Genomic DNA, 25164 nt, shown 5'->3' on the forward strand with positions numbered 1-25164 from the left:
TCCAAATCCATAACTAACTGGCATGATTTCTGCAATCATCAGTTGGCTCCCCACGTTAGTATGTCGCTGCTTTCCAATGACTAGCTTATATAATAATCTTGTAGAGCCACACCTTTACAATGATATATCATGCATATATTACTAATACACATGCACATGTCGGTTACCACAACCTTCCCATGTGAAGTTGTCCGTTGAATCACAAAGCATGACATGCCATATACATTGTACTACTTTATTTGTACAATTATATTATACCCCTATTTTTATTTGGTCATTTCCCTTTTTGTATGATCAAATAAATCACACTCCTGTCACTTGAAATACAGCATTTCTCATACTTTTACCCGCCCGAGTGCAGGCAAATAATAAATTCTATTTATCGGTCGATTCATTAATATGAATAAATTGCTAATCATTTACCTTATGTTAAGGAGATACAATCGCTGAGTACCCCGCTTTAATTAACAAGCCTCTTACTACGGTGCTTCACCAAAGCAATGGACCATCATGCTCGGCCAACTCCGCTAACCTCCAAATCGGCATAAGATAAGTCACTATCTTATCTTTTACGCTCTTGCAATTAGAGCCTTTGCCATGACTATACATGTCTCCATGACCCTTAAGCATGCCTACAAAATGTTATTAGCAACTTTACCAAGTACATGCTATACACATATGCCATGCTACTACTTAATTGCAACCCAATTAAATAAACATGGGACACTTAAACAAAATATTATTACTTGCTCTATGTGTTTGTCATTTTTTCATGCAGATACAAACTTTACGAGTCTATGGTCTACGACCAACCGCCAAGCGGTAAGGCAACGCCTCATAATGACAATGACCGCTATGCGGCATTGCAGTCAAGTTTCTCCTCTGAGAAATAGCAAAGGGACTAGTTAACACAGCCCACGGCAGCCATTGATTCGGCAGTTAACCCCGACACTTGGGTACCAAAGATTGGGCTCGCAACCCAACACCCTCTGCTCCGCGCAGCTCCCCTCATCAAACAATTTTCCGACCATCCGGAGGTCTATAGCCAGGAGTGGGGGACTCCTCGCAGGGCCTAGCAGGGGCCCACCCGAAAGGGCAAAACCTTTCGCTCCAACCAATTCTAGATGGACGACGCACTCGCACTAATTATGCTTGATATACGACACAAAGCTACGCTTTGGTATCAACCCGCAAGAACACCCTCCTTGACTGGGGACTTCGGGGACTTGTACATACAGCCCAGCATAATTAGCAACGGTCACGCTCATGCCTCAGGGCATCACCTCGAGCTACCCGTTAATGCGCTGCCGAGCTTTCACGCTCTCGCCTCAGCGGCAACCGCCGAGCTTTCGCGCTCGTGCCTCAGCGGCACCGCCTGCTTTCGCACTCGTGCCTCAGCGGCACAGCCTGCTTTCGCGCTCGTGCCTCAGCGGCACCGCCGAGCTTTCGCGCTCGTGCCTCAGCGGCACCGCCGAGCTTTTCGCGCTCGTGCCTCAGCGGCACCGCCGAGCTTTTCGCGCTCGTGCCTCATCGGCACAGCCGAGCTTTTCGCGCTCGTGCCTCATCGGCACCGCCGAGCTTTTTGCCCTCGTACCTCAGCGGCACCGCCTGCTTTCGCGCTCGTGCCTCAGCGACACCGCCTGCTTTCGCGCTCGTGCCTCAGCGGCACAGCCTTCTTTCGCGCTAGTGCCTCAGCGGCACCGCCGAGCTTTCGCGCTCGTGCCTCAGCGACACCGCCGAGCTTTTCGCGCTCGTGCCTCAGCGACACCGCCGAACTTTTCGCGCTCCCGCCTTCTCGGCAACCCTTGAGCTTCCGCTCATGCCTCCCCGGAAACCCACGAGCTTCCGCTCACGAGCATACCGCTCATGCCTTCGCGGCACCCTTGAGCTTCCGCTCACGAGCTTACCGCTCATGCCTTCGCGGCACCCCCGAGCTTCCGCTCACGAGCTTACCGCTCATGCCTTCCCGGCACCCCGAGCTTCCGCTCATGCCTCCCCGGCATCCCGAGCTTTCGCTCATGCCTTCCCGGCAACCCTGGAGCTTCCGCTCATGCCTTCCCGGCAACCCACGAGCTTCCCGCTCACGCCTTCCCGGCATCCCGAGCATTCGCTCATGCCTTCCCGGCAACCCTTGAGCTTCCGCTCATGCCTTCCCGGCAACCCTTGAGCTTCCGCTCACCGCTCACGCATTCCCGGCACCACGAGCTTCCGCTCACGAGCTTACCGCTCATGCCTTCGCGGCACCCTTGAGCTTCCGCTCATGCCTTCCCGACAACCCTTGAGCTTCCGTTCACGAGCTTCCCGCTCATGCCTTCCCGGCAACCCTTGAGCTTCCGCTCATGCCTTCCCGGCACCCCGAGCTTCCGCTCATGCCTTCCCGGCACCCACGAGCTTCCTGCTCATGCCTTCCCGGCAACCCTTGAGCTTCCGCTCACGAGCTTCCCGCTCATGCCTTCCCGGCACCCCGAGCTTCCGCTCATGCTTTCCCGGCACCCACGAGCTTCCCGCTCATGCCTCCCTGGCAACCCTTGAGCCTCCGCTCATACCTCCCCGACAACCCACGAACTTTCCCGCTCACGAGCTTTACGCTCATGCCTTCCCGGCAATCCTCGAGCTTTACGCTCATGCCTCCCCGGCAACCCTTGAGCTTCCCGCTCATGCTTTCCCGGCAACCCACGAGCTTCCCGCTCACGCCTTCCCGGCATCCCGAGCTTTCGCTCATGCCTTCCCGGCAACCCTTGAGCTTCCCGCTCATGCCTCCCCGGCATCCCGAGCTTTCGCTCATGCCTTCCCGGCAACCCTTGAGCTTTCCGCTCATGCCTTCCCGGCAACCCACGAGCTCCCCGCTCATGCCTTCCCGGCAACCCCGAGTTTCCCGCTCACGAGCTTTCCGCTCATGCCTTCCCGGCAATCCTCGAGCTTTACGCTCATGCCTTCCCGGCAACCCCGAGTTTCCCGCTCACGAACTTTCCGCTCATGCCTTCCCGGAAATCATCGAGCTTTACGCTCATGTCTACTCGACACACCACACGTTAATGGAACATTGAATTTTTCTACCATTTGTCGTTTACCGACCGCGACAAATCAAATTCTTTTCACGTTCCATTAATATAAGCGAAAACCCACTACTAGAATTTTTCTCATATACATCGGCCAGAAACCGATGTAAAAAAAAAATTGTACACATGTGTTAGTGGGTGATGTAAAAGATCGCCAAAAAATAGACATCGGTTAAAAACCGATGTCCCATACTACAATAAACATCGGATTAGATTCTATAATCGATGTTAAACTGCTATTATATATGATCACAAATTGGTGTTTTTAGATATTGTTAAACCTTCATATTTATGCATTTAATGCTTAACAAAATATAGGTCCAATAGCACTAGTATTCATTTTAACATCGTTACTCATTCTAGAAACGATGTGTAATATATTCTTACACATCGGTATTTTTGAAATTTGCCTGCTGTTTATAAACTTTACGGGTACTTGCCATATATCACACTATTTAAGATTGAATCTACATTCTTTTGTATTACTTGACCGATGTTCATTATTATGTTAAACATCGTTTCCTTTTACGAAGTGATGTCCAAACTTATATTAAACATCAGTTTTTGAGGTTGACACCGATGTTTATACTTATACTAGACATCGTTTTTCATTTAATAAATCGATGTCCATTGCGTTGTTTTACATCGTTTCTTACTTAATAAGTCGATGTCCATTGCATTGTTTTACATCGTTTCTTACTTAATAAGTCGATGTTCATTAGGTTGTGTTACATCGTTTCTTACTTAATATTTTGTTATCCACTAGCTAATGGAACATCAATTTTTTCTTTTAGAACTGATGTATTAGTTCTTATATGACTTCATTTTTATAGTTATAAACTGACTTGTAACTATTGCTAGGAAATCTAATGAGAATACATATTGTAAGTAAATAAATTTTGATTAATATTGATGCTCAAAGTACATAACAACATCCCAAGTATTTCTATGCATAACATGTCGAAATAAAACAAAAATTTAAGTCTAAATGGTACATAATACTAGAAACATAAACGAAAGCAAGCCTCGCCATACTTATATCCCATTTGTTCTTCTGTTTTCACCTGCAAATAAAATGAAATGAAATGAACAATTAGCTATAACAAGAAAAACAGAAGGAAAGAAAGGAAAGGAAAAGGGAAAGACAAAATGACATTGACCTTACAAGACATTCCTATCCTAGCATCCATAACACAATCTGTTGGTTAACTTAACTATACCTTTCTGGGATAGAAAGTACTGAAAGTATGTGCCTAGGTTGATTATGAAAAGGAAGATAGAAAGTACTGACCCGAAAATGTAGATATCCGATGGCTCTTCTGAAGAAATCCAATCATCAATATCAAGGTTTTCATCCGGAACTCTTCCAGCAATATTCCAAGCTTGCAATAAGTGTACATGTAGTAAGTATTAGAACCATAATTGAAATCTAAAGCATGGTAGAAATAAAAGCTAGAATCAAAGGACATGCTCAGTTTCGTTTGGCTCATACGAATCTCGTAAAATTCCCCAGTTCACATTAGGAGAAAAGGTTAAAATGTAGAGAAGAGTCATTTAGACAAGCTAGATAGTGATGTTAAAATTAAAAATTAAACTTCCTCTACTCACCTTCCTATCGACCCAGAGCTTAATGGAGAGTACATCGATGGTAGCCAGGTTCGAGACCTTGACAAATTCCTCCCTCGTACACAACACTGCACTATACAGAACTCAAGTACTGCCAATTAAGGTAGAAATAGCAGGAATAGGGTTAATTTAAGATCTAACATGCACTTCACAGTCTTATACATGAAATGAGCTCTAAAAATAGTATCTGTGGACTTCCCTATGTGAATGATAGTCAGGACGAACCTAGTTTCACTGTAAATGTAACACTATTCTGTCTTGTAATACTAACTGATTTGATTTCAATAAAAAAAAAACCCTGATTTCTAATAAACATTGGATCACAGCTATTTGCATAAAACATTCTGAGATTCAATAACAAAATACCTATTTTCATTAAGTTTCTGAAGCGTGGAGATTCCAACAGCTAGGACAACCGCGTCAGCACTATACATTTCTTTGCCACAAACTACTTCAGAAATACAGCCAGTTTCCTCATTAAACAAAAGGTCTGTTACACTTAGACCTTTCTCAAACTTGCAACCTTTGGTTGTCATAGACTCCATCCACGGCTTAAAGATCTTTTCCCTAGTTGTTCCACGACACAACACTAGATCAAAATCTTTCTGAAAAAAAATATACGATTACATTTATCAGGAAGGAGAAGATACAATTGAAAAGTGACAAGTGATTGGACTTATTGAATACAATTATTACAATAACAAAAAAGACGTGATAATGCCATGCTAAGTGTACTAGAAATCTCATTATGGGGAAATCCTGTACAGGTAAAGTAGAGACTTGTGTGGTATTTGGAATAAGGAATATATCATAGGACTTCAGAGAGGATACTTTATGAGAGTCATGAAATTTTTTTTTTTTTTCCAAGAGTGATAGTTTGCTGCGGTCTTTATTTTCCAAAGATGGTAGAATTTGATGTCAAAAACTCATTATGGACTCCTATGACTATTAGTCAGCCTCCACTAAGATAATACTAATAGTATGTGAGAGCTTTATAAATAATTCTGAACACTTATGAAAACTATCAAACCTGGTAAGCAAGGATGTAGGATAGCAAGCCCAGAGTAGCAGCAGCACTACATTGTTCTGCTGGTGCAAACAGACCCACTTGAAGCAATGGTGCTAGGACTTTCTGATAAAGCATTTGTGAGCAGCCAAACTGCGTAAAGAGCTCCCTTGAAATAACTACCAGTAAAACCTCTTAATAACTGCTGTTTATTCAGACATATGTGATAATTATTAACCCAAATGCTGAAACTTACTTCTAGTGATAGAGATCCTTACTTGAGTCATATTTTCTCCAGGCGGTATCAGTATTGCCAAAGTCGATTACTGCAAAGAATATGCACTTATGAGTTGGGAAGTGCATGACTCACAAGAATTAGATGAAATGCCTTCAAAAATTTCCTCAACACACACTACAAGCAACTCTACGCCACAATCAGTTTTTGCCTTTCCAAATAAAACAATTGAGTAACATTTTGATAGAAGATATATGAGTAACAGAATTCACTAGGATTTTATACAATATCCTTCAACAAATAATTGGTTGCTCATTAGGCATTGAAAGTTTAAAACCAAGCAGGGAAACTATACCTGCAGCCGTTAAAGGAAGTGAAGTTAATCTATCAACCAACGGAAACTGAACAAACTGCACAAAATGCACATTATACCGTCTCATTCATCACCAAAAGGCTGCTAACTTTTCCACTGGAATAAGAAATGGCACATAAGAGGGTGAGCGAATAATATATACCTGTGAATAGTACAAGGTTCCTAATGGAGTCGGCAACTGAGGAAGGTCTCGAAATACCGGAAATTCAACCTGCAGAACATTCTTGCCAGTGTTAACACATCTCAAAGCCTTTAAAATCAATCCAAATCACATTGTAAGGAAGAAATGCCACTACAAAAAAGGTGTTGATTACCTCCAATCCCTCAGCTGAATATTGCGCAAACTTAGTCCAGTTAGTGAAGGGTTTAATCTGTAGCTCATCAACAAGGCTGAATATATTCCTGTAGGGATACCAATAACCTAAAACAGCAGTATCATAATATATCAGAATCCAACAAAGTTAAAAGTATTGGTAAAACCAACTTCAGTAAAAACAAGTGAAAAACATGCATGATCAGCATAACCCAGATTCCAAAATCCAAAAAGTAACAAAAATGCAAAGCAAAAAAAAACAGAAGTTGATGATTACCTTGGATACCCACATCATCAAGACTATCATTTTCAAGTACAGTAACATCAAAGCCCTGGCTACAGAAACCTTCATGACTAGATAACACAGTTCGAAGCCTCCTCTGCAAAACCCAAAACCTATAACTCAACAAAAGTGCAAAAATTTCCCAAAATCAATCACAAACAATGAGAAGAATCGAGAGAGAGCAAACCAGATATGGAGAATGCCCAGAAAGCTCAGAACATGAATGCCCAGAAAGCTCTAATGCAGCCCACAAAGCTTCGGTAGATGAAACACAAATCCTTGGAAGCAAAATAAGAAACAAAATCAGATCAGTGAATTAAGGACTCACAAATCCTTCGAAGACATGCATTGAACAAATTCGTCAATTACCTATGACAAAAAGCTCAAATTTTCTCCAAAAGGTCGACCTCGATCTCTGATTCTCTTCACTGTCTTCGAGCAGAGGAGCTGGTCCATGGCTGAAAAGGAGGAGGACGAGGCGGGTCGGGTTGTGATTGTAGCCGGAGAATGAAGACGAGGAGGAGGGTTGTGGTCGGAGGCGGAGAACGAAGAGGCTGATTCTCTTCACCGTCTTCGAGCAGAGGAGCTGGTCCGAGGCGGAAAAGGAGGAGGACGAGGAGGGTCGGGTTGTGATTGTAGCCGGAGAACGGAGACGAGGAGGAGGGTTGTGGTCGGAGGCGGAGAACGAAGAGGAGGATGGTTTTTGTCGGAGGCGGAGAACGAAGGAGGAAAGGGAGGTTTGGTTGAATAGTGTTAAGGCACGCTGAAGTCAATGTTAGTCCAAATATTTCTAAGTGTGGTAATGAGCATTTCATCCCCCGCGCTTCTTTCAAAAATTTTAACTTAGCTGCTCAGCATTTTTCTGAAAATTCAAACGAAAGTTTTTGTCACCGGCTAATTTCAAAACCGATGTCAGTTATATGCATACAAATCGGTTTTTGAGGAATCGATGTTAATGACATTGTTTTACATCGCGTGTATTTCTCACCGATTTAATTGTCATGATGTCTATGAGCATAATTCTAGTAGTGACCAAACAGACACAACCGTACGCGCGGTCATCGTTCATGAGTTACAAATGCATACCTTCGCGGCACTCATGCAACTTACATCTCACGAGCATAACCCCGTCAAACTCGACCTCGTTCGTCTCCTTGCGCGCATAACATATTTATCATATGCAATCCATTTGCATCAACATGTATCACGCACCCCATACGTTTATATATGCCAACGCATACCCATACAACTCACATTTGTTGCCCAATGCAACGAGCATTCTACGTATGCCTGTTTTTTGTCTTTGTTGTGCAGGTTAACGAGTCCCTTCTTGCTTACGGAGTTCGGGGACTTGTAGGGGCTTCGTACCTCCCGGTTACTTATGCTTGGTGACATCATGTGTATAACTCCCCAACCAAGAAGCTCCTCTTACTTGGGGACTTCGGGGACTTGTAGATACCTACTAGCATGACTAGTTTGCTATCTCACCAAGCATAATTAACACCCTCTTTGGGACACCCACAAGCCATGGTGAGGCCCAAACGCTACTTGCATCTTGTAGCCCTATGTTCAAGCTACGCTACGGTATCCGGAAGTCGCAAATCCGTCGCCGGGAAGCCACCTTTCCGGCCTTGCCAAGTTGCCTCCACAATATGCTTTTCTAGACTAGAATAGTAACTTTGAGTCCCACATCTAAGAAAATGTAAAGGAAGAGCACTCCTTCACCTATAAAAGGAGTGCCTCCTCTCACTTAAACATCGATCCCATTACATCTTTTGTAATCCCTTTGGGTCGCAAGGCCCGAACACACTAGTTAAACATTCAAGTGGACGTAGTTTCCCGCTAAGGCGGGAAATGAACCACTATACTTCTTGTGTCGTTCTCTCTCTCTCTCTCTCTACTTATCGTTAATTAGATCCCCACGGATCCAAGCATTAACAATCTGAAACCTGGCATTGTTGTTGCAGAATTCCAGAAGGACGAAACAAGGGGTTGCCTAAGATTACGCCATAAGGCCTAACCCAGGCTTAAGATTACGCCATAAAGCCTAAAATTTAGAGGCTAAAGGTCATTTCATGAGGGGAAGATTTGTGAAGAAGGAGAAAAAGAAGCAAGGACTGAAAGGCCATTTCTTGAATATTTCATAAAAGTTATTGTGAGTATTCCCTTCCTGAAATACAACTATTTATAGGGACTTCAAGCAAATCCCCACCCTTGGATGAAGCTCAATTTCAAAACCGATGTCAGTAAATCGAGATTAGTGATTCCAAATCTCGGGAAAAAAGGGATTAGCAGCATGTGAGGAGCGGTTTTTGATGCGCTCAAAGCAAGCGCATAATTTAACCCTGAAAAGATCGTTAGTAGTATAAGCAAATAGGGATCGTTCTATTCCGGGGATTGAGGGTACACCTGTCATTGTCAAACAATTAAACAATTAAAATTAAAACAAAGTATAATATTCACACATATGCACATTATTTACGAAATAGGGGGGTATTTTTGATTTTGGTTTCTTTCGAAAATAAATAAAGTAAACAAACTAATTAAAATGCAAAAACATAAAAATACAAATGGAATGCAAGAACAAAGATCAAAATCGAAACTCATGATTAAAATTGATTCAAGTTCATCATTGTTCATCATAGTCATGCAAGAGGAATTGATCATGTGAAACGCTTAAAGCAAACAATTTCCCATATTTTACTTTCAACGCTAATTAATCTAAGTGAAAGCACATAGACTAATCCTATCAAACATGCATTCAAGCCCTAGAAAGCTAGTCAATCATACATGTTTAACGCAATAAGCATCTAGAAAGGCTATCAATTCAAATGTGCAACTTAGTATGAAAAAGTCCACCTAATTGCAATCTTCTTTGATTAAACTCGGTTTTTGTACAAAACCTTTACTACTTATTGATTCAAGAACACAAAACCAAAAAGTTGATTCATGTTCTTAAATTCGTAGCACCAATTATATAAAAACCCTAAAAGTTTCGAACCCTTTAAGATTAACATACAAAAGATTTCTATCATGCAAATTTAATCAAACACTCACACATAAGCAACCATAAATCGCAAAACATGAATCTGAAAATTAACAATTAATCATAAAATTTCAGAAAACAATACTTGTTCAAACATATGTGTCAACTAGGGCATAACCAACGAAAATACAAAACAAAGTTACAAGGGAGAATCGAATTACACCAAGAGATGGAGATGGTGATGAACGATTGATGTGGTGGTCTCTTGAATTTCGAAAGCAATCTTCAAGGTGGAGGATGGATGGTGTTCACGGCTTGTCTTCTTCTTCCTTGGCCTTGCTTGCACTTCGTGGTTGCCCTAGAGGATGGAGAGGAGCACGGCTAGGCTAGAGAGTTTTCTGAATTTTTCTCAAAGTGTAAAGTGTATGGGGAGAGGAACTCTTTACTTTGAGAAGAGGAGAGACTATATAGGGGACGGCAACTTGGTCTCCAAGGCCGTGTAAAACCCTAGAGAAACTCACGGCAAAGACTTGTTAACTCCACATAATTCCCTCCAATGAAATCTTGCCAAGTAAGCCCTATGATGTGTCTCAACCAATTACATAATTTCCTAGAATATTTCCCTTGATTTTCTTGCCGAAATACCTTGAGAATTTTCTGATTTTTGCACTTCCAATTCGGCCAAACTTCCTTTAGGGTTTCAAGGAATGTATCTAGACTTCTTTTGAGAGGTTTTCGAGTTCAACACATATTCTCTTTCCTTTAAAATCTCCCTAAGAAATCTCTTTGCCGAAATCTTCTTTATCCTTGCTTGATTTTCACGCCACTTCTCTCTCCTCCCTTTGGTTTTCACGGCAAAACAACTTTAGGTTTAGGGTTTTGCGTCACAAACCCTAATGTCATGGGCTTTGGTGGGCCTTGGTCCATTTTGCAGAAAATCCACTTCATTCTTGAGAGTTCTTGGGCCACGTTGCTTCATCTTCAAGCCTTCATATTTTCCAACGCAAAACACTTCATTTCTTTCATTTCTTTTCATAGTTGCGTTGGAAACTTCATTGGTAAGCTCTCCTCCAGTTCGCAGGATTTCCTGGTTGCACTAGGAAAGCTTGTTTCTTCATTTCTGCTCAAATGTGTGGTTCAATGTTCTTCATTTTTGTTTCCCTTGACGTTCGCAAGCTCCTCTTTCCATTCGTGTGTTCATTTCCACTTTTTAGCTCGGAGGTCCTGAAAATAGAAACTAGTATGAGAAATAGAAACTTTCCTAATTTGAAAAATAGAAACTTACTAAAAAATGAAAAATAGAAAGTTACTAAAAAATGAAAAATAGAAACTTGCCAGAAATGAGAAATGAAAACTACAAGAATAGAAACTTTCTAAAAATGGAAAATAGAAACTAAGAAAAATGGAAACTTTCTACAAATAGGAACTTTCCCAATCAAAGAATGGAAACTTTCCTAAACAGAGTTTTACTAAGGAAATGGCGCAAGAAATGTAAGGAAATGCAGTTAAAACGTTGCATTAAAATGCTCCTATCAGTTTTTGAGGAGTTAGCTATTATTAGAGGATTAATAGCATGTGAGGAGACCGAACGGTTTTTGAGGAGGTAACTGTTCTATTCACGAGATTATTTTTTCACGACCGTTGTTTTTCAACGAGTGATTAATGCCTTAAATCTCGGGAAAAAAAGGGACTAGCAGCATGTGAGGAGCGGTTTTTGAGGAGTTAGCTATTATTAAAGGATTAATAGCATGTGAGGAGACCGAACGGTTTTCGAGGGGGCCTACAGAGATTGGCCGGCGAAGTTCAATTTCAAGCAAAGTTCCTCCACGATGAGATTCGCCGCAATAGCACTAGCTTCGGCCTGAGTGGCCCGTTCTCTGAGACGGGCCAGGTTGCGGCCCATTTCTTCAGAAGCAGCTAGAGGTTCATCGAGTTGGGCTTCTTCTGCAGCAATCGCATTTTCAACAAAGGCTAAACCGGTATGGAGGTCCTCGATCCGAAGTTTGAAGTAGGACCTTTGGATTTGTAGTTCCCGCAAGCGGATGGTTCGCTCATTTAAAATACCGCGAGAGATGTCCATTTCTCGAGAGAGGCTATTCAAAGCCTCTCGAGTGTCGTGAGCCTGGGCGTTTGCTGCCGGTTGACGTTGGCGGGCCATACCAAGTTCATTCAGCAGATCGTCAATGGCACTAAATTGCTGCAGGGTCAATGCCACTACAACAATTATAGTCATTTCCAAGGGTGCGATTTGGTCGGAAAAGCCACTTTCCCCGTCGGAAAAAGCTATTTCCGACCGCAAGGTGCCCTCGGTGGTCCTCGGAAAAAAAACCATCGGAAATAGTCTTTTTCCGACCAACCCTCAGAAAAAGATATATTTCCGACAGCCAGATGTGGTCGTAAATAATTTTTCTGTGGTCGGAAATTGTTACTCCTCATCGACGACAAATAGTATTTCCGACAAAAGATGTTTGTTGGAAATAATTCGTCGCTTGTAGGAAAAAATTGGTTGCTAGCCAATCCATTTTTTTTCCAAGGACTTATTTCTGACGAATAGTAGTGGTCGGAAAAAACTATTTCCGATAAGAATATTTAATTCCGACGACTATTTGGCATCGAAAATGAATAAGTTTCGAGGGTCATATTTTTCTCGGAAATTGATATTTCCTGTCGGAAAAATATAATCTAACATTTCCGAGAATGATATTGTGGTCGGAAAAAGTGGTCGGAAATGTTTTTCCACTAGATTTATTTGTTGAAATTTGTCAGCAATTTTTGTTTTCCTCCCACTCAATTTAATTGTCAACTAACCTAATTGGAAGAGGTAGATGAATAAAGATAATTTTTTTATTAAACATACAAGGAGACAATTAAATCTTCATAAAAAAAATTGCATTAGAAGAAACATAGTTAATCATTCATACATATGTTCAAACAAAGATAAATATTCAAAATTTGGTCTTTATAATATAATCATTTCTTAAGCAAGGAAGCTAACAATATATCTAACAAAAGTCCTCATTAGAGTTTGCATCATATTCTCAAAATAAAAAACAATCACTTTTTGCCCACCAATCACTTTTTGATATATTTCCCAATCATCAGCTTCACCAAGCTAAATCAGCACTTAGAGAACAGAAAAACAATCATCAGAATAAAAAATTCAACATAACTATGAACTTAATAGTGACTTCGGACCATAAAACGAAAACTCACTTAAAACTTTTTGCCAAATTTTGACAAAATTCTTGGCAAGTACTGGTTCTCCGGACTCCCTCACCAATTTGTCCATTCTCTCCATCTGTTCATTATGGTGAAGACAAATAAAGAGAAGTCCCAATATACAATCTCAATATCAGAAATTGAATTCCATTATGGCATGCAGGTTTGTCATTGTCTAAAAGACTATTGATATAGTCATATTAATATTGCACTAGTTTTCTAACAAAATTTCATAAAATGATGACACCAACCAAGTCTTGAAGAACACCTGGTGACGAAAACAGGGATGCCAGCAGAAGCTGCATCAACAGCAGCCTTTACTTTCGCAGCCATTCCCCTCGTCCCACTCTTGATTTTACTCCACAAGTGACTCCGCCTTGATGCCTCTCCTTTATGTATGTATGAATGAATGAGCTCTGAATTTGTGTCACTTGGGAGGCCCACTGTAGAGACCCTCCACATCACTCATAAGGATAAGAAGATCAGCCTTTAGCTCCTTAGCTAGTATAGCTGCCAAACTGTCATTGTCCCAAAATAAACAAGAAGAATCCTGCACAGGTGGTCATGACTGTGGAATTAGTGCACACTACCTATTAAGCGGAAACGTATACATTTCCGAGTTTTTAGAATGGAATCAAGGGTTGGCAAAGTGTAGCGAACATATAATTCGTCTGTTATGTCGGAATCACCAGACTAGCCAAAGCTTCATAATCTATTTCTGATTCATGTATAGAAGAGTGGTATATACCTCACATAAATTTGTTCTGGTACTAACTGCATAATTTTCATTGAAGATAGGTATAGTCTTTAAAGACAGCAAGTGATCGACCGTTTCTTTCAGCTGCCTTTGAAAATCTTTACCCCTAAAGTCACTTTCTGTGACAAGACACTAAGCTTGTGTCACATCCTGCAAGGAAATATAACAAAGAAGCAAAAACCTGAGCCTTTTAGAATACAACAAATTAGTTCTGTCCTAAGAACTACTTAAGAGAAGATCATTGCATGCACTCACCTCACTAAACACGGACTTCAAGAGAGCCATCAGATCAGGCTGTCCAACAGCTGCACATGCCTTCCCATCCAGTTCAGCTGGCTTTTGGAGATCAGCAGAGCTGCAACTGTTTGAAAATTGTCAATTTATGAATGTTCTCTTAAATAGAGAACATTTCAAAGTCTCATATAAAAATTTCAATTGAATGATCATACACCATACAAAGAACCACACCCAGATAGCCAACAATGCCCAAATTTTCAATGAATGCAAATATCAAACAATCCCAATAAAACCCAGACAGCTATAAAGATAAAGGAATCAAATTTAACGCAATACAAGAAAAAAAAGGAGAGAACTTTATACAAACCTGGCCCTTTGTGAAGCCAATGAAGAACTCCCTCTGTCTGGGACGAAGGTCATGGTCCATATTACTGTATCCTCATTAACTTTAATAAAATTTATCAAAAAGAAATTACCTCTAATAAAAAGGTTAAAATATATCCTTATTTTTATATTTTATATTTTTTATTATTTGTAATTTTACGTGTTTATCCTTTGTGTTTGTAAATAAATGCTAACGATAAAAATAAATAATAACGATAAAATACAAAAGAAAAATTATAGCATTTTATTGAAAGAGTGAAATTTTTTTTTTTATAGAAAAAGGCTAACCTGACAAAGTTGATTGAAAAAAAATGGTTTAGCTACTGGAATTGGTTCAGCAATGCTATTGTAGAACAGGTTTAGCTGCTTTAGTTGTAGCTTTATGTTAATGTCTAAAAGTTCGGCGGTAGCTGAACCTTTGTTAACGCTGATCTGGTGGGCGGATCGATACTTGTGATATACTCAAAGTTTCCGCTACCTGTCAAGTAAAATACAAAGGGCGTCAGAGGGAGACCGCGCCGGGCGGTCTTCAACTCTCCGATGCCTAAGTTAGTCAATGTATTTATGTTGACAAAGTAACAGTAGGTAAGTATTGAATGCGTAATAAATGAGGAGAGAGAAGAGAACCTTTTATAGGTGAGGAGGAGGCTGACCTCCTCCTTGTTTTCGATGTGGGACTGATGTGCTTCAGTTCCCAGCTCTGGGAGCTACTGATGCCATTTTGGCACGGCGCGTGGCGGCGCGTCGGCGGTGACCTGGGGGTGATCCGACGCTGAGGTTGTAGCCCGCCTGGCGGTGTGTCTGCATGTCATTCCTTTGGTTGGAATTAGTACCTTTGGCGGTACAATGAGCGTGGCCCATTATAGCTAATTATGCTTGCAAATGTACATGTATGTACAAGTCCCCCAAGTCCCCAGTCAAGGAGGGCAATCTTGGTTGGGGAGTTGCTCGGCGGTTTGAAGCGTTTTCATCCGCTAGACTTTGCAAGAGCATAATTAGCGTCAGTGCGTTGTCAACCATGGATTTAGTGAGCAAACGCTTTATACCCTTTCGGGTGGGCCCCTGCTAGGCCCCCCAGGGAGTCCCCCACTCCCCGGCTAAGATAGACCTCCGGATGGTCGGCAAATTGTTTGTTGAGGGGGAGCTGCACGGAGCAGAGGGTGTTGAGTAGCGAACTCAATCTAAGTACCCGAGTGACGGGGGTCAACGTGCCTGATCAGGGCCGTCGTAGACTGTTGACAAGTCCCCGTGTCCCGTAGGGACGGTCTGACCGTAACGCCACGTGGCGGGCGTTGTCAGAGTGAGGCGTGGCCTCGGGATCCGCCGCTGGCGGATATCCCCCCGCTGACTGCAGCAGGAAGCAGCGTCCAGTAGACGTGCCTGGCGGTACTTTATTGAGCGATATTGCGCTGAACAAAGCACACAGCTTGCAAGATGAAAGGGGGTTCCGCTAGAGGGGTGTAGCGGAAGACGCCCCGCTTGCAGGATGGCAAGGGAGAAGTTCCGCTGGCGGGGTTTCGCTCAGCGGAGGCTTCAGACGGTTGGGGAAGTCATCCCAAGTGGTTACTTCCACCAGACGCTTCGTCTGGTGGTGGTTGACACGTGTCCAACCCGTAGAGGGTTAGCGTGCGGAGGCTTGTCTCCTAAGCCTGGCCGTCTTCTCGCCATTAATGATAGTAATTATGGATTCCGTAACCGAGGCGACGCCTCGGTTAATCCGGAGAGTAAGTGGAGATCCGCGACACGTGTACGGCTGGTGTGTGATGTCGTTTTTTAGCGGACGGCTGAGAATGCGCTGATGTTGACATAAAAGGGGGGGAAACTCAGCGAGATTTGACACTTTGGTAAAAGCTTCAAACTCATAGTCGTCGTCTTCTCGCTCTGTTCGTCCGAGACTGAAGAAAGAGGTTGTCGGAGCTTGGAGATATCGTTCCCGGAGAAACGACGATCTCACCCCCCTAAGATAACTGTGCACCATCATATCGTAGGCTTCACCACCGACGTTGGTACCTGGATTCCCTTTTCCCTGTTTCATTGGATCTGCTATTTTCTGGTTTTGTTGTTTTTGGTTTTTTTTTTTTTTTTGGGATGATTTCTGTTCTTCTTTGGCGTGTTCTGAGGTGTGAAGTGAGATTTGGGGGGGTTGGGTTGTGGTGGTTGGCAGAGAGTTGGCGTTTAGGGATTTGCTAGATGGTCGAATCTGGGTTGAGTGTGTTTGCTCTTATTTTGACATTTTCTAGGTAAATTGTTCTTGATGTTCTTGGCTATAACTGATGTAAGAATAGGCTAGATCTGTGTTTGTGCTAACTGGTGTGGGTTTTAGGGTTTGGGATGGCTAACGTCATAGAGATTTCGAGCAGTGAGGATTCCGGGTCTGACGTGTCGTTCAGCGCGGCGGATAGGATTGTTTGGCTCCAATTTTGCTGCAGCTGGTCAATAGTCTCTTTTCTTGCGCGGGCGTGCCAGCACCGTTCGGGTGCGGTCGTCGGGGGTGTCCCTTGACCTGACTTCTGTTGAGCGATTGTAGACGAGGAGAGCACCAACCTCGTCGTGGGATTCTTTCTTCCTCGTGGTGAGGACTTTGCTGAAGTTTCTTCTTGTTAACACAATCGATACTCAATATTGTAGATCGAGCAGAGCGACATCACCGGGAAATGTTGAGATCTTGCTAAAGCGTAACTTTAGCTTGGCTGGGTTGCTAGGGCGTTACCCTTGCTTGGCTGGTTCTGTAACCGTTGTGGTCGCGGCACTACCGTCGGCTCCCGAGGAGACTAGGACCGAAGCACGTTGACAGAGGGTTTGGTCGCACTGAAAGTCGGCTTCTGAGAAGACTAGGACTAGGAGTGTGATCACCGGTAAGAGAAAGAGAAAGAGAGGGAGAGGAGTTGCTCTTAGAGAGGTTTGCTCTAGAGAGAACTTAGATCATCTTAGAGATGTTGCTCTTCGTCTTGACTGAAGAGGTCTTGAATCAGCACTGCTCTTATAATGTCGTTGCTCCAAAGCCACTTGTATTGGCTTGACTAAAATTACTTGAACAGTGGACTCTCTCCCTCTTAATTATATATAATGAGCATACATATATTAATCGCCAGTCTTCCTTCGCGAACCATCCTTTGCGAGGCCATGTAATTAAAACCACTTCGCTGCCAACAATTCGTAACCCAGCTTTCGCCACAATTATTGGCAAAAATATTGATTTGACCTCCTCCACTGCTAATACCATACTAGGCATATTAAATGCCTCTTGTATATGTGCCCAGACCAATACCAATGGCCTCTTAAGTATATTAGCAAGTTCCAGCCACTATTAGGCAAGAACACAATTTTTTGCATCCTCCGCGACGCACAAATTTGAAACTCTTTTTGTATTTTTGTATTTTTTTTTTTTTTTTTAAAATAAGACAATGTGAATCAAGGTTTAGACATGCGGCCCAAGTATAGTCGTCTAGACACAAATTTTCTTTCAAATCCTTTGGGCAACCTTACTGAAATGGCCAGATGGGGGAGGGCGAACAAGAGAGGCAGAATCCATTTTGGCATGAGCTACTCCCACATAGTGGTTTAGGCCCATTTGCACGCACTTCTGGATTCAAGAACCTGTCATGAACGTTGTCCCCTTTCTAGACACCATTTCACATAGGCTATACTTACTAAGATGTGAAAGGTCATAAGTGTGAAGACAGTTCAACAAGTGTTAATAAAAGCCGCCCTTAACCTTAAGGGACCTGAACTAGGCACCAATAAGGAGTTTAGGCCAATATTAACAAAAGAGACTTCACCTATTCCGTTATGATTCACAACCCCTTACCAAATTCAACTTTTTTTTTTTTTTTTTTTTTACTATGAAAATAAAGGTAAAAAACTAAAAACTAACAGAAAATTAACAACAAAACAAGGAGCTAGCAGCGACACGTTTGGCTAACCTCTAGAAGACTACGGGGGAGGCCATCTATGCTTCATTCCAAGCTCCGATGTATCAAAATTTGTAGGGTAAAAATCCCTCCTATGAGAGCTTGTAGAAAAAGAACAAAGATACTTCTCGTTGAAGAATTTGGAGGAATTTGGCTTGTGAGAGGGGTATTCTTGCCCCCCAAGTATCTTTGTTGGTTGACGAGACATGATCTCCAATTGTAATTTGGAAGATGACGGTGTCCCAAGATCGGCTTTGTCGCCAACTGTCGCCAACTTCTCTTGATCAAAGGGATGATCATGGGTCATATCTTGCCCCCCATGCATCTGATCAGTAGCCACATATTTGGCTTGATCAGTGGAGACATCAGATATTTGTTCAGAGACAATTTTCTTGTCTGAAGAACAATCTTGTTGATGACGTTCTCCATAAGTAGCCTCTATGTAACGCTGTGATTCACCAGTGAGGCCATTAGGTTGATTGCCACCTATAGGCAAATCAGCCTCATAAATGACCTCTTCTCGAGCGTTCTGCTCAATTTCTAGGTCCCAATCGCGAAACCTCTGCTTTGTTTTTGCGATCAAAATGGACATGTCCCTGGCTTGCTTTTCTTTATTCCTCTCGATGTTGGCCATGATGATCGCGAGCTGTTCATCAATGCTTGCCCCCTCTGGGATGGGAATAGGCATAAACTCATCATTAATGGCGGTATCGCCAATGGTGGCAACATTGTCCATCAATTCACTTTAGGAATTTCTTTTGGTAAAGATTTTCCCCTCGCATCTCAATGATGACGAAAAAAGACTCTAGTATAGTCCCACCGGGTGTGCCAAAATGTTTGGCTCCAATTTTGCTGCAGCTGGTCAACAGTCTCTTTTCTGCGCGGGCGTGCCAGCACCGTTCGGGTGCGGTCGTCGGGGGTGTCCCTTGACCTGACTTCTGTTGAGCGATTGTAGACGAGGAGAGCACCAACCTCGTCGTGGGATTCTTTGTGCCTCGTGGCGAGGACTTTTGCTGAGCTTCTTGAAAATCACAATCGATACTCGATGTTGTAGATCGAGCAGAGCGAGAACCAAAAAAGACTCTAGTATAGTCCCACTGGGCGTGCCAAAATGTTTGTTTTGAAGCCCGGTGGTTGAATGTCTTCAAGAGAAAAGAAATTCTAACCGTGTCCCACTGGGCGTGCCAAAATGTTTGTTTTGACACTACACCAAAAATCGCATCAGACAACGGCAGAAAACCGATGTGGGATTTGGAGTCCCACCGTTGTAGAGTGAGCCGTTGTCTGATGAAAAATCAGACAACGGTGGAACACAGTTGTGTGATAAACACACAGACAACAGGTATGTGTTATAACTGTTGTGTGATAGCTCGGCAGATGGCTCGGCAAATGCGAAGCGCAGCTGCGCAGCAGTTGAGGCGCTGTCTTCAGACAACAGTGCCAGTTTTAAGCTGTTGTATGTTTAGCGTTTCAGACAACATTTTTTTATTTTGTCTGTTGTCTGATTGATCTTCAAACTTCAGTTCTTGGACTATATCTGTTGTGTGATAAACTTTAGGACAACAGAGTTCAATTGGTTCTGTTGTGTGATTAACTTTTAAGACAACAAAGTTCAATTAATTCTGTTGTCTGAGTATAAATCAGAAGACACTGATTCGTTAAAAACCGATGTGTGATATGATTGATTACAATGTGTTTTTGTCCCCTTTTTGGCCATTTAGACAACAGGCAGTTATCATTATATCTAATCTGTTGTGTGATCATTTGAACATTCCATTCCTGAATTAGATTGTGCATTCATTTGGTCCATTTACCAAATGAACAGTACTCTATCAAATACAAACATTCCAAACCATCAAATGATTCATATAACCAATACTTTAAACTTCAAAAGCAAAAGGGGTGCATTTCCCAATCATTGAAACCAACATTTTACACAAGAAATGCATTCTAGTGCATGCCCTAAACACAAGCAAATGAATGAAGTGAAAAGTCAAATAAATAGCTCGGTATTGATGTGCCTTGACCAGCTCTTTAGAGATCTGTGATCCACAATTGGGTTGAGATGATGAAGAGGACTTTGTCATGGTTGAAGTATTCTTGGAAGCAGCAGCATCAGCCTGCGTAGAATCAAACTAAGAAATAAGGAGAAAAAAGCAGAATGCAACACACAGGCAATGAGGTAAGAATAACATTGAACGATAGCATGTACCAGTCATCATATATTGATTACCCTGAATATCCGGTGAATGCCTCAAAGTAGCATGTACCAGACCAAATGCTATATTTTTGTAGAAGTAGCAAATCTGAAAAGCAAAATATTTCCATCAACAAGTGGATGAAGTTCAAAAAAGAAGACTAAGTAGACACATGCTCTCGTGTTCCTAAGCATGTGCAAGTATACAGCATACAACATACAAGCACAAGCAAGTGGCATTTTAACAAATCTGTGACAATAAAGTACTAGATGAGCATACTGATATTACCATCTGAGCAATCCTTTTATAGCACCAATGTCCATGGACAACCAAAAGTCTCTCCAAAAACTGAAACTGGGCAATAGCAAAGTCACTGGCCATCATAGCCTGCAAGCAATTACGAACTATCAATATGAGATTCACTGTAAATTGAGAAACTGGTTCTTGCTTCCACCACAGACACCTTGCTTCCCATTTAGACATGTAATACAAACATTATCACATGTAAGCTATTATATGTTATATAAATACAGACCCAGATGACCCTCCACCCACACACAGACAGACAGACACACTATCTGTTCATAGTCAGGTAACAATTCCAACGAAGCACCACATGTCATTGTAGTATCTCTGTTACTAGGAGTACTAACGTGCCAGTAACTCCTAATATGGCTCCATTACATGCACTATTAACTGAACCTAGCCAATGAAAGACATAAAAAGTATAAAAGAACAATCAACTTTATGCAACTACTTGTTTACCTTTTCAAATATTATTAGGTTTTGGTCCACATTTATTGGAGTAAATAATTTTTTTGGCTCTTGTCCTCCATTATTGCAATCTTTTTAAATAAATAAAAACAATAAGGAATGATGTTACATGTGTATAAATTTTAAAAAGATTTAAAAAGAAGGGGGAAATGTAGCTTTATTATTATTCACGTTAGTGCTTTCTACTTAAATGGTTAGAGACAAACCCTATGTTGATTGTAGTTTCCATCTTATCCCCTGTCAACACCCAGATCTTGAGATCAGGTTGTGCAAGATTGTATATGCATTGGGGCATCTAAGAGAATAAAAAAAGGTACTAAGTTGCCGTAAATCAAAACGGCAGTTCCTTATTTACTACTGTAATAAGAAGCTTATCTTACCCTTTTTTGCAATTTGTCCTCCACAGCTGTTGCACCAACCATGATCAAGTCTTTTTCCATCTTCTCTGCTACTCGCTCGAGCATCACCTCCCTATCAGCCCCGATAGATGATTTTGCTTTTGAAATTCATTGTTCCAAGCAGAATACTCAGACTCCTCAAGCTTTTTATAAGCAAGCGTCAACGTACGCAACCCAGCTTCTCCATATTCATTCAAATGCTTGGTACTAGCTTCCTCATAAATTCTTCCATTCTTTGACAGTCAATCGAAAATGATGCTGTGGATGTAGATAAAGGGAATAAGATTAATAAAGATAAAAATGATCAAAAATCCATGCTTTCCTCTCCCCCTGTTTAGGATGCTTTGGGGGGGGGGGGGGGGGGGAGGGGGTTGAGAGAGGGGATGAAATATTGCAGAGTCAGAGTCCAAAGAAATGTTTGTTATATCTAGATATCAACTAGGCAAAAAATTGTTAAACCCAGAACACAAAAAGAACTTTCAAGCTCAAAAACCAATCTCTAGTACAAAACACCCAGATCTTACACACACTGAATACAAAGAAACAGAAAATGCATACAAACTGGGGAAACAGAAATACTAAAAGCTAAGAAGAGCCTAAGAAGATTGAACAGAAACACAAAGAACACAAACCATTGATAAGCATTAAAACATGAACAAAGAAAAAAATATAAAGAAGAGCCTAGTCTGTGCTTGAATCATTTGATATAAAGAATGCAAACCAATCATTTGGATCAACCTGTTAGAACTTAGAACATAATGAATTATCATTTAATTACATTCTTCACAAATTACATTTGTGTAATTTAATCCCTATCCAAAATCCTATACTATATCAGCTCAACAATAGAAACTCTTTCAACAATTCATACCATGAACAGAGCAGTATATCTGCTTTAGCAGTAAACCTGTCATATCTCAGGCATTACCTGATACTCATAAGCCCCAGGAGCCTCATTGCTTCCAGCTAAGAAGCTTCCCATCATGACAGTAGAAGCCCCAAGGGTTAAAGCCTTGACAATGTGTCCAGAATTGGAAATTCCACCATCAGCAATGACAGGCACACCACTTTGTGAAGCAACAGATGCAACCTTGTAAACCGCAGTTGCCTGAAACATATTGCCAACATAAAAAAAACCTTCAGTACAAGAAGGCATAGCTATCACACGATCCACACTTCTTCACAAGTTAAGAATGGAATTATAGTGCTATATATTACACACTGCAGGGTTTCAAACCTTTGGTTAAGTTCTATGCTGGCATTAATATCATAACAAGAGAGTAAAGCAAGCACCAATGAGCAAAAATGCCATTAATTCGACAAGTCCTCGGTCCAATGTTCATCCACTAATAATCTAAACAGTCTAATCAAACTCTACACATCTCAAAACCAATACTGGAACAAAAAGAATGCATCTTTATACCTGTCCCCTGCCGACGGCGCAAACCTCTTGAGTAGTACAAATGGAGCCAGACCCCATCCCAACCCTCAACCCATCAACACCAGCCTGAATCAAATTCTGCGCCTGACTCACAGTCACCACATTCCCACCAACCACATCCAAACCTGAGTACATTTTCTTGATGTACTTGATCATCTCAATCTGATAAATGGAGTTCCCTGTGAGCTATCCAAAACCACCACATCAATCCCAGCCTTCACCAACTCCTCCAATCTCTCCTTATCCGACTCCCTCGTCCCTATCGCCGCCCCGACCTTGCACGACCCGACCCCCAACTTCGGGTACCCCTTGTTCCGCTCCACGTCCTCCTTCCCCACAATGTCAACAACCTCGTCGTCCCTCACCATCGCCGCCACGTCACGACCTTTCTCCGCCATGAACTCCTCAATCTTCCCCAAATCGGAGCTCCAAGGCAAAACCATGTCCTTACAGCTGACCATGTAATCGTAAATCTTGACCTCCTTGTCCGCCAGCTTCACCCAATCGTGGCTCGCCATGTAGCCCAATCGTAAATCTTGACCTCCTTCCCCACTATATCATTTAATTCCGTTAGGATTTGGCTTACTGGTGTGGACCGGAATCGAAACGTCGCCGATTACAACCGGTTCTTCTTCTACCACATCGACGACGACGAGTGGATACTTCTCCGCTAGCCATCTGTAGAAAGCTGGAACTCCCATTGCCGATCGCGCTAAGCTCCGAGCCCAGCAGATCTCTCTGTTTCTCTATCGAAAAAGGCAGAGCGAAATCGGAGGTCGAATCAAAACCCTAAGCTGAGACTGAAACTCTGAATTGAATAGGAGAAGGAACAAACCGCGCGCCGAGCGTGATTTTGTTTGGCAACTTAGCAAAATGGTTGAGAGCTGCTCGATGAGGAGAGAAAACGGCTGTTTTGATAAAGTCTTGACGGGGAGACAACAAATCCAATAAACCTAGCTAGGTAATTAAGTTGTCAAAGGCGGGCTTTTAATTTTTGCTTTATGAATCAGACAACATAAAGACGAAGTTTTGTTGTCTGATTGTGAACAACTTAAACCTCAGCTAAGGTTTCAAAGAGGGAAAAGTTCCCGCTATAATATCGACCAAAGTAACATGCTAGGCAATGGTCATTTACACAACGGAAACAACTCATTTGGTTGTGTGATTATCAATCTGGTGCTATATTTCAATCAAAACTTAGAGGTTTTTGGGCGGCTCGAGTGCCATTTTGGGCCAAATAAAGGCACATCCAAATATTTCCCACTTCATCACACAACAAAAAGTAAAAAACCGTTGTATCATGTTTTGCATGCTACTCTCATACAACAGATATAACTATACTGTTGTACGATGTAGTACCAATTTGGAGCCAAATTTGAGTCGATCTGGGAGGGAAATCTGCAATGATTCAGACAACAGATTATTCTTGTAACCGTTGTGCAATGACCTTCTAAACAAAAACTTCAGAATTTTAACCACCTTATACAACGTAAGTTTACTAAACATGTTGTGTGATTCACTTTTCTTCATCACACAACACATTTTTTTTTTCGTTGTGCAAAAAGTGTTGTGTGTTAACGTTTTTGGTGTAGTGTGAAGCCCGGTGGTTGAAGGTGCTTCAAGAGAAAAGACTCTGATGTTGTCCCACTGGGCGTGCCAAAATGTTTGGCTCCAATTTTGCTGCAGCTGGTCAACAGTCTCTTTTCTTGCGCGGGCGTGTCAGCACCGTTCGGGTGCGGTCGTCGGGGGTGTCCCTTGACCTGACTTCTATCAAGCGATTGTAGACGAGGAGAGCACCAACCTCGTCGTGGGATTCTTTGTGCCTCGTGGTGAGGACTTTTGCTGAGCTTCTTGAAAATCAAAATCGATACTCGATGTTGTAGATCGAGCAGAGCGAGAACCACCGGGAAGTGAGGAGAACTTGCTAAAGCGTGACTTTAGCTTGGCTGGGTTGCTAGGGCGTT

The 25164-nt window shown here is 42.1% G+C and overlaps 2 protein-coding genes, 2 long non-coding RNA genes and 1 pseudogene across 4 annotated transcripts; all 5 read right to left on the reverse strand.

The window, feature by feature from the left end:
• Positions 1 to 3943: 3943 nt before the first annotated feature.
• LOC133708627 (uncharacterized) lies at positions 3944 to 4464 on the reverse strand. Its single transcript, XR_009845923.1, has 2 exons — positions 4351 to 4464; positions 3944 to 4123 (listed from the first exon to the last, which is right to left on the reverse strand). It is a non-coding gene; the product is annotated as an uncharacterized LOC133708627 (long non-coding RNA).
• Positions 4465 to 4613: 149 nt separating this feature from the next.
• On the reverse strand, positions 4614 to 7351 carry LOC133711879 (uncharacterized). Its single transcript, XM_062137960.1, has 11 exons — positions 7272 to 7351; positions 7083 to 7173; positions 6890 to 6992; positions 6614 to 6720; positions 6442 to 6510; positions 6282 to 6336; positions 5970 to 6017; positions 5716 to 5870; positions 5052 to 5290; positions 4668 to 4758; positions 4614 to 4622 (listed from the first exon to the last, which is right to left on the reverse strand). The coding sequence occupies exons 1-11, from the start codon at positions 7349 to 7351 to the stop codon at positions 4614 to 4616; spliced, it is 1047 nt and encodes a 348-aa protein (XP_061993944.1).
• Positions 7352 to 12909: 5558 nt separating this feature from the next.
• Positions 12910 to 13631, reverse strand: LOC133713162 (delta-1-pyrroline-5-carboxylate synthase A-like). Its single transcript, XM_062139278.1, has 3 exons — positions 13352 to 13631; positions 13095 to 13179; positions 12910 to 13004 (listed from the first exon to the last, which is right to left on the reverse strand). The coding sequence occupies exons 1-3, from the start codon at positions 13560 to 13562 to the stop codon at positions 12986 to 12988; spliced, it is 315 nt and encodes a 104-aa protein (XP_061995262.1). The 5' UTR covers positions 13563 to 13631; the 3' UTR covers positions 12910 to 12985.
• Positions 13632 to 13894: 263 nt separating this feature from the next.
• LOC133713163 (uncharacterized) lies at positions 13895 to 14532 on the reverse strand. The gene is made up of 3 exons (XR_009847832.1): positions 14462 to 14532; positions 14113 to 14218; positions 13895 to 14007 (listed from the first exon to the last, which is right to left on the reverse strand). It is a non-coding gene; the product is annotated as an uncharacterized LOC133713163 (long non-coding RNA).
• A 7908-nt stretch (positions 14533 to 22440) lies between these two features.
• On the reverse strand, positions 22441 to 23719 carry LOC133711881 (inosine-5'-monophosphate dehydrogenase 2-like; annotated as a pseudogene).
• Between the last annotated feature and the right edge of the window lie 1445 nt (positions 23720 to 25164).

The sequence above is a fragment of the Rosa rugosa genome, chromosome 5 (assembly GCF_958449725.1).
Source record: "Rosa rugosa chromosome 5, drRosRugo1.1, whole genome shotgun sequence".
In the NCBI taxonomy this organism is placed as follows: domain Eukaryota; kingdom Viridiplantae; phylum Streptophyta; class Magnoliopsida; order Rosales; family Rosaceae; genus Rosa; species Rosa rugosa.

Excerpts from the sequence above, each read along its gene's own strand:
- LOC133711879 (XM_062137960.1), bottom strand. The coding sequence starts at position 7,351 with ATGGACCAGCTCCTCTGCTCGAAGACAGTGAAGAGAATCAGAGATCGA. Across the intron at positions 7,174-7,271 it reads GGAGAAAATTTGAGCTTTTT|GATTTGTGTTTCATCTACCG; the intron begins GTCATAGGTAAT and ends TTTGCTTCCAAG. Across the intron at positions 5,291-5,715 it reads CCTACATCCTTGCTTACCAG|AAAGATTTTGATCTAGTGTT; the intron begins GTTTGATAGTTT and ends ATTTTTTTTCAG.
- LOC133713162 (XM_062139278.1), bottom strand. The coding sequence starts at position 13,562 with ATGTGGAGGGTCTCTACAGTGGGCCTCCCAAGTGACACAAATTCAGAG. Across the intron at positions 13,180-13,351 it reads CAGGTGTTCTTCAAGACTTG|ATGGAGAGAATGGACAAATT; the intron begins GTTGGTGTCATC and ends CATAATGAACAG.